At 36.4% G+C, this 13,538-nt stretch overlaps 1 protein-coding gene across 2 annotated transcripts in view; it reads left to right on the top strand.

Annotated features, from left to right (window-relative positions):
- The window catches only part of GALC (galactosylceramidase), a 31,266-nt gene extending 22,338 nt beyond the window's left edge, over window positions 1-8,928 (top strand). For both annotated transcript variants that reach the window (XM_018907338.3, XM_018907340.3), the window contains exons 14-17: window positions 345-525; window positions 2,765-2,928; window positions 4,479-4,555; window positions 6,323-8,928. In XM_018907338.3, coding sequence (XP_018762883.1) covers window positions 345-525; window positions 2,765-2,928; window positions 4,479-4,555; window positions 6,323-6,466 — 566 coding nt within the window. In that variant the 3' untranslated portion in view covers window positions 6,467-8,928. The remainder of the gene's footprint in view (window positions 1-344; window positions 526-2,764; window positions 2,929-4,478; window positions 4,556-6,322) is intronic.
- Window positions 8,929-13,538: the final 4,610 nt, after the last annotated feature.

The raw sequence follows: 13,538 nt of genomic DNA, 5'->3' as shown, positions 1-13,538 counted from the left end.
ATAATTGTAATGTAGGAAGGCAGTAAGTTATGTTATTTGAATCATCTACATGAGGTAGCCTGAAGATCTATTTGGTTTTTGTTTATTTATACCTGTTTTTCCAAAAACTTACACCTGTATGAATGTACACCTTACTCTTGCAATGAGGTGTATTTAATTTAATGTCTTACCTGGTGTTTATGTGTTTCCAAAATTGGTGTCTGCTTAAAAACTTCCATTTTGGGGGCTGCTTTGATACAGCAAGTAAAAAATCTGGAGGAAATTTTCAGGAGAAATTTCTGAAAACAAGTGCACCAAAGAAAAAGAATGTTTTAGAGTTGATGTGTATTTTATTTTCTGAACAGGTAATCCACCTTTCAGTGAAGCCCCAAATTTTGCAGATCAGACAGGTGTATTTGAATACTTTGTAAATGCTTCTGACCCAGGAGATCATGTGTTCACACTCCGCCAGGTGGTGGTTCAGCGGCCCATCACTTGGGTTTCTGATGCAGACCAGACCATCAGTGTCATAGGAAATTTTAAGTGGTATGTAAATACTATTTTGTAGTGACATTTGGGGAAATGTTCTCCTCACCAGTGCGAGTAATGATCAGTTAATTTGTCTCAAGCCTCATTTCTCTTGGACAGAGGGCTTTTGCCTTCAGATTCTCTGTAGACATGTAGGAATGATGGTTCAGGCACTTCTGAAAGTCATTGAGCCCTGCTCAGGGCCAAAGGTCAGCTGTCTAAATGACTCTTAAAGGATGGGGAGTCCACCACATTTCATGATTGTTAGCCTAATGTTATATTGTCTTAGAATGTGGTTTTTTTTTTTTTTTTTTGCTTATGTCCTTCTGGGCATATTTGTTCAAGCTAATTTTTTACACTAATGGATCTGAGTTGGCATACTAGAAACACCAATGTGTGCCCTGAGTTTCTTTTTTCTTAAATTGGACCAAGAAAAGGATTAATTTTGCATTACATAGTTTTGAGTTATTTGTTAGGAGTTTGATCAGTCTCATAACTCTCAGACTATTTCATTTGTAATTCAATTGTATTTGTTGCAGGCTGCCATCTTCTGAGCAGTTCCTAGAATTGTGTGGATTTGATGCCAATCCTGCTTCAACCACTTTTATTTCTGGTTGAAAGTAACTGAGATTTACTGCTTTGATTAAAGTATGGTTACAATTGTAATTCATTCTAGGAGCTAAAAAATTGCTAGGAGCTACAATAATGGTAATTCAGAATCAAGCAGCATATTTTAGAATAATGTTTATTTAAAATTAATAAGCATTTGGGAAAGAGCCTGTTAAATAATTATGATTTAATAGTAATAATAAGCCTCATGCTAAAAACTTTCTCTTCTGCTTAGAGGCCTAGCCTAAATTCTTTTGATACATTTTTTAAAATAGCAATTTTGTCAGGTTTTTTTTTCACTTTAATTAGATCATTGATCCAGCAAATGCTTTTTCAGAACTTGCTTTACACTCTAATTTCAGGCCTGGAAATGTGATTGAATCACTTTGATCTAAAGCCTGGAAGAATACCACCTTCTTGTACTTGGAGGTTGTTCTTTATTTATCTGATATTTTCTTTTGCAGCCCTCTGTTAAGAAAAGTCTCATATTCTCCCTATAATCAACTTTTCTTCATTGAGTAAATTATACTCAGTGATTCCTGTAACAGCTACATAGGACATATTTTTAAATTACTATACTGAGATTCCTAAAAAACTTACATTATTTTGTTTTGGTTCACTTTCTTTCTGAGTCTTCATCTTTCAAAACCAAGCTTACTTCCTGAATATTCAGTTTATTATTCAAGTTTTATTGACTGTAACATTTTATAATGCTAGTCCTCAATTTCAGACCCTCAAGTTTGTTTGCTTCATCCTCAGTTTGAGACTCAACTTGTCCCCAGCAGATATTTTCAACAATGAACACCTGCTATTGAAATTCTGAGCCAATCTTGCATTAAATTTCTCTGTAGGATGATACTTTACTTCAGTTGTCAGTGGAAATTTATCATGATTTAATTTCAGGAATGTTCGGATTTTAAACTTGTGCATGTGAAAGCTTTTTTGCTCTCTTACTGTGAATTTATTAGTGTTTTTCTATGAAAAACACTAATAAATGATTTTATTGAACCTGGATAAATTCTGAAATTATTACTATGTAATTATTGCTGTATTGCCTTGAGTCTCTTTATAATGGCATAAGGGAAATGTGGGGGTCTCTTTTTTGATAAATGAGAAGGCAAGAAATAATCTTTTTTGTGTAATGACTATATATTCAGGAATCTGGAGCATTCCATTAGAATGAAAACTCAGGTCATTCTTACTACTCTGTTAGAAGTGAGAAGAAAAGTTGCTAGAATAGATATTCTCTGATTCCGTAATCAGCTGAGCTGCTGTCACAGAGAGTCTTTTCACATTCTGTAAATAATTATAGATAATTATTACTTCTTAATAAGTGACCTTGTGGTTATATCTGTATTACAAGTGCTTTCAGATGTGGGATGTATTCCCATTCATAGAGGAAAAGAATTTTTATGGTTAAGAGCCTTGTAGTGCAGCTCTGAGGAAGAAGTTGTGTAAATTTTCTGGGTGCTATTTGGTGGTTCTGGTATTACTTTGCTTTATTCTTCTTTACAGCTCTCATTGCCAGCATAACACAGTGCTTTACTGTTGAGCTGGAGTATAATCTCAGGAAATCAAATAATTTCTAATACTGCCTATTCAAAAAAATGGATTCCTTCCTTGTTAAAACACTAATCTTCTCTTACAGGGTAAACATGACAGTCACTTGTGACATCTACATAGAGAAACCTCGTGATGGAGGCGTGTTTATTGCAGGAAGAGTTGATAATGGTGGGATATATGTGCGAGAGTCCAAAGGAGTTTTCTTCTGGGTTTTTGCAGATGGCACCTACAGAGTCACTGCTGACCTAGGTAAGGAGTTCTTTGCAAAAGGACATGCTGGCATATGGACATGTCATTTTGATAACTTTGGTAAAAATAGGTAACATTCAGATTTTATAGTTCATTTGTCATTACTATAAATTTAACCTATTGGTTCTAATGATGGCCACTTTTCGTATGTGGAGAAAGCATCTGAAGGCTACTGGCTGGCCCATTTCTCAGGTTCAGCTTTCTGGAGTTTTTGTTTTTTCACTGACAATGTCTGCTTTACACTAGAAAAAATGAACTATTTTGTTTTTTATAAATACTCTGATAAAATATTAATTACAGAAAGATTTGACCTGTATTCTTAAACTATGCATGAGAAAAAATCCCGATTGACATGAAATGGCTTTTCTTAGAGAGCAGTTCAAGTCACTGTGCTTACAACTGGCTTAAGTGATGATCATAAGTGGCCTCCTGTTTCTTCAAATTATTCGTCCTCTTGTTGGTGTAGCTCAGTGGAGTGAGCATGTTCTACTCATGATGTTAACATTCATGTATGTTCATCTGTAGAGTACTTGACAGGCACTGGCCTATTCAGTTGTTTAAATGCATTTGCTATCACTTCAGGAGTATGAATTAAAATGTTCAATAGTTTCTGATGAGTCAAATGTAGCTTCTAGATCTACAGTATATCTGATAAGATATATTTCATATGTGTGTGTCTGTATTCCTTTCCACTTCTAGCATAGACAGGTAGCATAACAAAGGTTTTACATAGCTTCTCTTAACATATCAGTGCTCCCTAGGGAAACTTTGTGATGTATAATTCCATAAAATCTGAAGTCCCAGCTGTATAGAAGTACATACTTGTGCTTAGGATTGACTCAATTTTTTATTTGTAATAAGACCTAACAACATTACCTGATTAGTTTCTCAGGCTGTCATAAGTAATTTTTCCTAGATGAAATGAGTGGATTTTGATCAACCACCCCATTATTTCAAGCTGAGATTCTTGTTACACAATATGATAATTTTTTCTGTACAGCTATTTTCAGTCATTATATTTTTCTAGAAGGGAGCCTGAATGTTAAATTATTTACCGAATAAATGAAGACTTGTAGCACTTAATTTTTTTCAGGTCTTCATCTTCCCTCCAGGTGTCATTCACACCCCATTTTTGCTTAGCTGAAATTTTAGGTAGAACTAAGCAACATGATAGTGTGGCAACTGAAACCCTGTGATTTAAAATAGTTACAAGCAATAAATAAACAAGAAGATCTATGGAACGAGCAGAGTGATAGCTACTGTCACACTTTGTGACCCTATACTCTCCATAGAGTGAATCCTCATCTCATGCCAAATTGCCAAGCGCATTGAGGATTTCAGAGAGAAAGCAGATCTGGCAAAACAGGAGAATGTACTGATAGTGCAGAGTCCAGGTTTGCATATTAAGCCTTCCATGCTGCAACTGAAATTGGTAAAATGTCAGTCTTGGACACTTCTGAAAAATAGATATTTCAGTATTCAATTTCAGTATTTATCAGTTTCAGCAAAGAGCTGAAGTAACACTTTGCTAACTTAAGCATGTTTTGCAGCTGGGAAAGAAATATTAATGAAAGGACTTGCTGGTGTCCGGGATAATGCATGGCACACACTTACTCTCAACATTCAGGTAAGGACACAGGAAAAAAGCTTGGAAAGCAGTTATGAAACTTCCAGTCCTAAATAGTTTAGACAAAGCTGTGCTATACTATTGATGGTGTACTTGCATTAGTTTACCCTATCAAAACCAGAAACAATGTCTGTTACATTGAACCAATATTAAAATGCCATACTGAGTTCTGCTGCCTGTATTGTAAAAGAGACCTTGAGAATCTGTAGAAGCTATGGAAAATAACTGGAAAGCTGAATTGAAAGCTGGAGGTAGAAGGGTTGAAGAGGCAAGTCTCTTATTTAATCTGATGGAAAGATGGTGGCCTGCTTTCCTGTTCTTAGGACGGTCAGTAAAATACTAAGGTAGCCTGTGTTACAAATGTGTCTCCCACCAGTTCCCTTTGCAGGCTAAGGCCTTGTATGTGGAGCTAATAAAGGACTGGGAAACTCAGATAAGCTGAGTTCCTTCTCTACTGTGTTGGAAGAGCACAGGCATTGTGTTACTGTGTAAATGGGCTGCAGTTAATGAGAAGCCTGTCAGCATTTTTTTTTCCTTCCCTCCCACTTCACCGTTTTTAGCCATAGTGACTTGGGGAGGAAAGCAGCCCCAAACAGTACTTTAAATATCCCTGTGTGCTTTGATGGGTGTGTCATTGGTGCAAGTACCTAAAAGGCTTTAAGTTCCTCTTCTGAGAACCTAATCCCTTTGTCTAATGTAACCTTTGCAACTCCAGCTGGCTTGAAATATGGGGAATCCTGGCTGGGGATTTTTACTACTGAAAGTAACTCTTAAAATTATGCACCAAGTCCTTCATGCTAGAATGCCACCGAGTATTAGACACTGTTTTTTGTCTCCTGTACTGTCACACTTGGAGACAAAGGGACACTTGCAACTAAGGCATTCACTGAAATGGATGTAGTTTAGTTTTGGCGTTGGTACACTTACAGTTATGACAGTGCTTGCCATCTGTAAAATGGGCCAAGACATTTGGTTACTGAAGATGAACATTGATCACTTAAAACTCAGAACAGTGTGGGTAATTTTAAAATTACAATGCATCTAACTTCCATCTGCATTGTTAAAGTATTTTGTACCTACTATGTCTTTGATATAAGGATCGAAGTACAGAGCCATCTTTAAATAATTCTCACACTAATTCCTTAAAAGATATTCATTGCTTTTACCTGTGTCTATAATTGCCTTTCAGATTAAGAAATACAAGTAAACTGAAGTACTTTTTTTCTAAATACTGTTACTACAGTTAAGAGGAACACACAAAAGATAAACTGTAATTTCTCTTGAAACTGCTTTTAATTTCAATGTCTCGAAGTGACTTGAGTGATACTTCAGAGTTCTGCTGTCTCCTCTTTATTTCAGCTTAATTACTAAATTACATCTTTCTTTACTTTTGACTTCTGCCTCATTCTGCAGAAGCAGTGCCAAGTGTATCATATCACATTAAGAAAGTTGGTCTGTTTTGAAAGAGTCTGATAGAAGGAAGAGGAAAACCAGTTTACCCTTCTACAGTGAGTTAGCAAAGCTGTGAGTAGGAGAAGAGGAGCCTTTAATGTATTCACTGTAAAGACATTAGATCTATTCCACAGAGCTGATAGACACCAGAGGATTCTATGCAATATTTAGATGCATCTCTGCATGAAAAATGTGTGAAATGTAGTTGAAAGTTGACTTGACATCCTTCTGCTTTGTCTTGTCTCCCATGAGAGCAGGCTCAGTGTCTACACAGACCGTGGATTTTACAAAGCTAACATTTTCCTTTTTTGACAGGGCAACTCGGCCTCAGGACTGTTAAATGGTTATCCTCTCTGGGAGAATGTCACCGTTTCCAAACCGGGGAACGGCTGGGCTGCCCTCGGAACTCGCTCGTTTGAGTTTGCACAGTTTGACAACTTTCACATTGAAGCTTACTGAGGTGGCTTTGGCATTTGGAGAACCTGGTTCTCATGTTACTTTGAATAAGAGCCAAGTCAAACTGGAGGAGAGCTGAGGACTAAACTGTGATTGATCTCCTGGCAAAGAGTCTGGATTCAGTCCGTGGTCTTTGTTAAAAGTTTACTTGAGTAGATATCAACATGATTGTAGCTTTATCCCCTTTTGCTGTGGGATTTTTGCCCTTCAGTTTTTGGGGGTAAATTTTAGTTCAAGGTAATGATGAAAACAAATTCTTGGATTTAAATTTCTTTTAATAACAACATCTTAACTTACCAGCTCACTTCTAAGATAACTTTAGAAATTAACAGATGACAGATTCATCCTAAGCTGCATTTTTTACCACTTCTTCTATTACGTCCATTGCTTTCACTGTGAAAGAAAGAATTAAATGCCAGTAAGCCTTATGAGCCAGTGGGCCCCACACTTTTGTAGGTCTATCATTCTCAAATTTCATTTGGATAAAGCACATAGATTTCCTATAGTAAAAAAAAAATATATTTTGTCTGCTTTTTGCTACAGTCTGTGACTAGACATTGCAGTTCTCCAAATGCATTTGATTACATCTTTCAGCTTTCGTTGCCAGCCCTAAAATATATCCTATTTTCAGTGGAATGGAAATGTGCCTTATGACTGATCAGGGAGTGCAGCATGTGGCTTATTTTTAATCTACCTCCTCTTTCCACTGAAAGGGTTGAAATGGATGAAATGATACCATAACTTACAGTTTGTTGATGATAATATTGTGGGGGTTTTTGCATAGTACAAAGAGCAAAACATTGCATCATGGGTATTTCCATGTCAGGTCACATGTGGAAACTGGCCTTTTGTTCCTAGAAACTTGGGCAAACATCTCTCTCTTTTGATGGATTTAGAGCTTTGAAAATAACTAAAGCCTAACAATGACATTTAGTTTAATTTATTACTGTGGCAGAAGGAGATATGGATACTATCACTTCCTGGTATAAAAGAAATTTTTAAAAAAGTGGTCTTTGCCTTTAAGAGTTTGCAATCTGATCACAAGGTAAGTACAGTTGGTGGACACAGAGGGAATTGTTTAGTATGCCGAGCAGTGGTAATGACACAAGAGTATCTGTTTTTAAACTTTTCCTAGGTATCATGGAAGTTCAGAGGATAATTCAGATCTTTGGGAATGGAGGGATTCTATTTAACTGTTGTTTCATTTTATCTTTTTCCCCAAGTTGCTGTGTTATAAAAAAAGCAATTAATTGAGAACATGAGGTATTGAATGGATTTTTTTCTCTCATGCTTTTGTAGTTCAGTTTGCTCCAGAATTTTTCTTGTTTGTTGTTGGTCAGTTTGAAGGAAGATGATGTCCCTTCCCTTAATGAAATGTACCTCCTGAGTCTATCTACTTTTCTCATTCACATCCTGTTTAATTGACAAGCAAGTTGTTCCATATACTTGATAGGGCTCTAATAGCTGTATGAGGCCATTTGTAGCAGGCAACATCTAGAGAAAAAGATTTTCAGTGCAGTTTGATTTATAGAGATTATTCTTCTGATCCCCTTTATTTTGAAGGCTGATTCCAATAATTGTTGACTACAGTCTTTGAAGTTGTCATCTAATATAAAGTTAATGTTATACAGATCATTCCTGGAAAATTTTTATAAAGTTGATCTTCCATTTTCATTTTTGGAGAAGAGTTCTTAAAATTCTGTCTCTAGTAAGTAAAAATGTTGTGTCTTTCAGCTGCTATATTGATACTACTTATTTATACTTGGAAATTTCATACATGCCAGTAACCTTGAAAAATGGTTTAAAACACTAAACTTTAAAACTCTAGCAGAAGACTTCCAAATGTTAAGTAACTGTTTACTTAAGTGGGTGAAAAATGAAAGGCAATTTTCCATGTAATATTCCAGTATGGATGCAGATCTGTTCATTACTTGCTTGATTTCCTAAGGAATGTCACTGGTCACTCCACATGTGAAAGACTCTAATTTTAGGTCCTCATATTCAAGTAATATGAGTATAATAATCTCAGAATAAATTTATTTTAGCTGTGATGGATTTCTGTACTTGGATGCTTCTTGGAGACTTCCTGGTAGCTTCTGTAGCTGCAAGCAGAGAGATCAGCAATGATGCTGTCTGTTTTTTTAACTTTCTAATGCACTAGTGTAATAAACTGTACTGTTATATTGTGTACTAAACACTATGTATTTTATCACTGGAAATGTTGATTTTTTTTCCCCCTAATCTTAATTTACAATGTTGGAGGATTAAATTGTTATGAACAGAATAAGTGATTTAATGGTGACATAATGTTATTCATCTTTATATGTCTGTAATTCTTCACCCTTCAGTAGACTGTAATATGTTTGGCAATAACAAGCTGTCGGGTTTTTCACTGAAGGGTGGATTTATGTTGTTGATTATAAATGCTAATCATTCCAAATGGACAAATAAAACACTTAAAAATGCTTTATTTGTGCAGAATGCTTCTGTAAAATGGGTCTTGTTATTCTCCAGCAAGAAAGCTGACAATTTTTCCATTGCGATTTCTGATAAATATGCTTGACATTAACTTAATTGGATTGGAAGAGTATACCCAACCAGTCCTTATTAAAAATATCACAAAATCCATACACATTAGGACTTGTGCTATTGATAAAATTATTTTCTTATAGCATTCAATACACATTTTGCTTCTTTCTGGTTTTTTGATTGGGATTTTTTTTTAATTTAGTGAAGGGAATTAAATTGTATTTGAGGACCAGTGATGCAAAACTGCTGAGTACTAAGGTCATGTGAGATTTAGCTGAAAGTCAGTTTCTAGGTTTGGAAACGAACAGTGTTGTAAGGATATTCTTCTATGGTTTAAAGGCTTCTTTATTCTGAATTTCCTTTTGAATCTGTCTTCAAACACATTTTTTTTTTTTTTAATCTAAACTTTAGGGTTTGATTTTACAAGGAATGGAGAAATTCCACAGAGCTAGTTATGTTTCTCAGTCTATTGTGCCAGTAGATGTGACTTACCCTGGAATTATTGCCTTCCAGTAACCAGCTACACAAACACTGTATCAAAATCTGTTCTGTCCCTTTTCTGCCACCCCACCTTTGAGGTTAGACTTGAGCAGTTCTTGGGATTTTCAAACTCATGCAAAACACTAGGACTCTTTTGCTTTAAAATTACAGGAGACTCTTACTTTAGGCTCCTTTTGCAGCTGTCTCCTTGTATCTCTGTATCAAAACTAAATTTCTGCTTCCAGATTTGATTTAGAGTGTTTGTTTTTGCCATATAGAATCAGTTTTACTGCATCGTAGCAGCAGGTTGTTTTCACTTAATAAATTTTAATTTGTTTACCTGAAGTTTCGATCCAGAGTCCATTTTCTGGAAGGAAGTGGGTATTATTAAAGTAACCATCATAATTATAGCCATCTTATTTTAGCAGTATGGCCAAAGAGGACCAGTTCTTGGGGATTTTATTATCCTCTCTTTGATGTTTTGGTCTTTATGTTTGTTTGGTTTTTGTGGGTTTTTGTTTGTTCAGGTTTTTGTTTGTACTTTGGTTTTGGGTTTTTTTTTTTGTTTTTGTTTTGTTTTTAAACCCTTTGTAACTACTACATTCATACAAGTCTAACACATGCTGGGAGTGGGAGACAGGCAAGTTGTAAAAACCCTCTAGTTCTGAAGGCTTCCTAGGCTGGTAGTGGAATCATCAGATAGCTTTTTTAGAATTCTGAGAGTAGTGTGCATTGAAAAGTCAGCACGAGCAAACTCCTCTTGCTGTGCTCCTTCCATTTATGCCCAAGTGTTGCTGAAACAATAAGGGTTGTGTTTCTAGAACTTGTTTTCTAAAAAAAAGCCCAAAAGGCCCAGTAGTAATTGAGGAGAGGAAAATGTGTGCTGCAGCAGTCTTGCCAAGCTTTTGCTGTGTGCCAAGATACTTCTCTGCGGTTTTCATAGTGGCTAAGACAAACAACTGTGAAACTCTGTTTTTCCCCTCAAGGAATTATATTTGGATAGGGTTAGAAACAGACATACAACCCAACACCAGTTTTGTCAGGGGCTCCTGGTAACTTTGCAATGAGTGCATTAAACCTGACTCTTACTTTTGTGTACCCCAGGCTAAAACCTACACGTCTCTGGAAAGCAGAGATGAAAGTATCTTAAAAGTATTTGTTGGAGTGTTGACTCTTAATTTTTTTTAAATGTCTTTTCTGTTGGTATCAAGGGTACCTGACTGAGTTTGACTTCACTTAGTGCAAGAAAACAGTAATCTTTGGTTTTACTCTGCTCACAGAGGGTTTTCAAAGATATTACTGTTGTAGGGGGTGTCTCAGTACAGAATTAACTTGAGGGTATGTAACAGGAACCTGAACCTAGCGTGTAACATTATTCTAATGTTATGCAGCCATGGTCTGGGTCTTCATGATCTAAAATGGAGGAGGTAACAACAAAATGACTTTTAAAAAAACCAAAACAGCATCACCAACAGAAGCCCCCCAAACTGCACACATGTTCCCAAATAGTACAGGGAAAAGCAAAGAACAGTCTGGATTTAACTTGGTTTGCTTTGTTCAGTTACTGCTGGAAAATACAGCCATCTTCCTTACTGTTTTCCATGGCCAATGGTTCAGTTAAAATATAGAGAATACAAGACTTCATTGTTGCTAAAAAAGCAAATGTTGTTTAGCTAATTAAACTGCTGCTTCCCAAAACCAGTAGAATCAGAAAAGGTTAGAAAACATGAGAACAGGTTAGGCATGTCTGATGTGTGACTTAGTCCCTCTCCTGGTTGCAGAAGATTCCTTCCCTGTGAGCATAGCAGCAGAGCTTTATGGAAAATAGAGGGCAAATATTTTTCTGTTACTGCCACCCCCCCTTCCAAGTTTTTGGGAAGTTTTTTGTACATTGCCAATCTGAGATCACACAGGAGTGACTCTGTAGCCTCTCAGCTTGATTATATAGTGTTAACAGAGTCATTTGAAAGAGCAGCTGGCAATGGCTAGCAGCAAATCCTGTTAAGGATGTCCATATTCCCTTCTGAGGTGATTGCTCTTGTAGTGGGAGCAATAAATGGTAGTGTTCACTGGCCAGAGATCAGGCAGGTTTTGTGCTGAATGGAGGTGCACACAAATGGCTCTGTGCAGAGACCTGTAAAGCTTCACTGGGATCCACAACGTCTCTGGCATAAGCTGCCTTTTTCCTGTTCAATCTAACATTGCTGTTTATTGGTTCAGCTTAATTTTTTTTCTTACTGCCTAGCTGATACTTTGTCCTAAATAAATTGTTTTGTCAGCATTATATGAAAATGCTCGTGCAGCAGGGCAAGCTTGTACCTGAGGGAGGAAGCCAAGAATACCCTGTTGATCATTCAGCTCATCTCCTTTCTAGATAGACTGTACATTTTTAGGACCTGCCTTAGTAGAGTGCTGAAACAAAAGGTTGACAGACATTTTTCCACTTCTTTTTTGCAGGTGGCAGTTCTATGGATTTTGAGACACACAGCATAATTGCTTTTGTTTATGATCTGTGTAAGGGATGCAGGGAGATCATTCAACTTTTCTTCCCAATTTTTGATAAAAGCAAGGTTGATACTGCAGAATGTAACTTGTGTTTATTGAGCTCTAGTATTTGCTTGCAGGATGGATTGAGCCCTTCATGAAACACCTGTGATTCTACCTTGAGAGACAAAATGCTTTGATTAGATGAATGTGTTCATACAGATACATCAACTGTGAACACCCAGTTCCCAAGCCAATGGGAGTTTCTCTTATGGTGTTGCTTCACATGGGAGACTCATTTCAAATACTATAGTATGATATAAATATTTTTTCTAAATGTTAGTTCTAGTAAATCTCCACAAAAAAAATTCCAGCCTCCCCATATGTAATACATTCAGTACTTACCTTGGTTTCATTTTCCTTTCCTGATTGTACTTTTAAAATGGTGAATATTTAAGGATATCTGTCACCCTTCTCAAACAAATACTTAGCCACATGAAAATTCAACAATCTTCATTTTTTGAACAGTTGGATATTTTTACGTCTGTACTGCAGCTAATTATATTTTTCTTGTGCTGAATCTGAATATTGTCACATCACATGATTTTTATAATAAATAAAACTAATCTAAACAGGCTTTGCAAGGAGTTAGCAGAAGGGCCATGCAGATATCTAAAATTTCTTTTGGTGTTTTAGCCCTCAAGGCACAAGTGACCTTACCTGTATTTTTCCTTTCTCCGACACACCCTTCAGTGCCATATAGGGTGGCTACCTGGGTAACATCCTCAATGACTGAACGTGGATGTTTTTCTTGTGTGTGACATGGTGACTTGGAAATGATAAATGCCAATCTTCTGTACCTTCTCTGTGGAACTCAACCTCCTGGAAGTCAGGCAGGTTTTTGATCACTTTTATTATACAACCAGGCACTGGAATATAATAGTCTGGAGGATTTTCTTTCTTTTCCTTTGAACCATGTTTCTTTGCTGTTTTTAATTTTTTTTTATTTTTTTCTTCAAGAAACCTGATGCAGAAAGGGTACTTGGTTGCTTTTATTACATCAAAACTTGATTACAGTAATTCTGTGTTCAGCAACCTCTCTGAAGAGCCTACACTGCATCCTCATCTTCAAAGATGCCTTTGAAGACTTCTGCTGGCATTAGTTATCTGTCCTAAGTCATTTCAGAGGGCAGTTTCTCTGAAAAATTAGATATTTTCTTCTACAGTAACATGCTAATTCTAACTGTGATGGTGTTTTTTGCCCTTTGATCTTTTAGCCTTGCATTTTGTAACTGAAATGTCTTTTTCTCCCCTTTTCTACCACTTCAAAAGATAGTGGGCCACATCCTGCTTTAATCTGCAAGGACCTCAACACCATGAAAATACTACCAGTGTCTTCTACTGCAAATGAGAGAAATATGTGTTGCATGCTGCATTTTTCTGATGCTCTAGAGAGTCTCTGTTTAGGTTTCTCTCTGTTGGGACAGTGTTCTGAAATCAGAATATAATGAACTTGCATATAACCCTATACTGAGTTCAAAATGTACTCTTCTGGTTTTAAGAGTTTATGTAGCATTGTGTA

This window comes from Serinus canaria, chromosome 5 (assembly GCF_022539315.1).
Source record: "Serinus canaria isolate serCan28SL12 chromosome 5, serCan2020, whole genome shotgun sequence".
NCBI lineage: Eukaryota > Metazoa > Chordata > Aves > Passeriformes > Fringillidae > Serinus > Serinus canaria.
The sequence above is the reverse complement of the archived record's forward strand: the minus strand, read 5'-3'. Positions and strand labels throughout refer to the sequence as shown.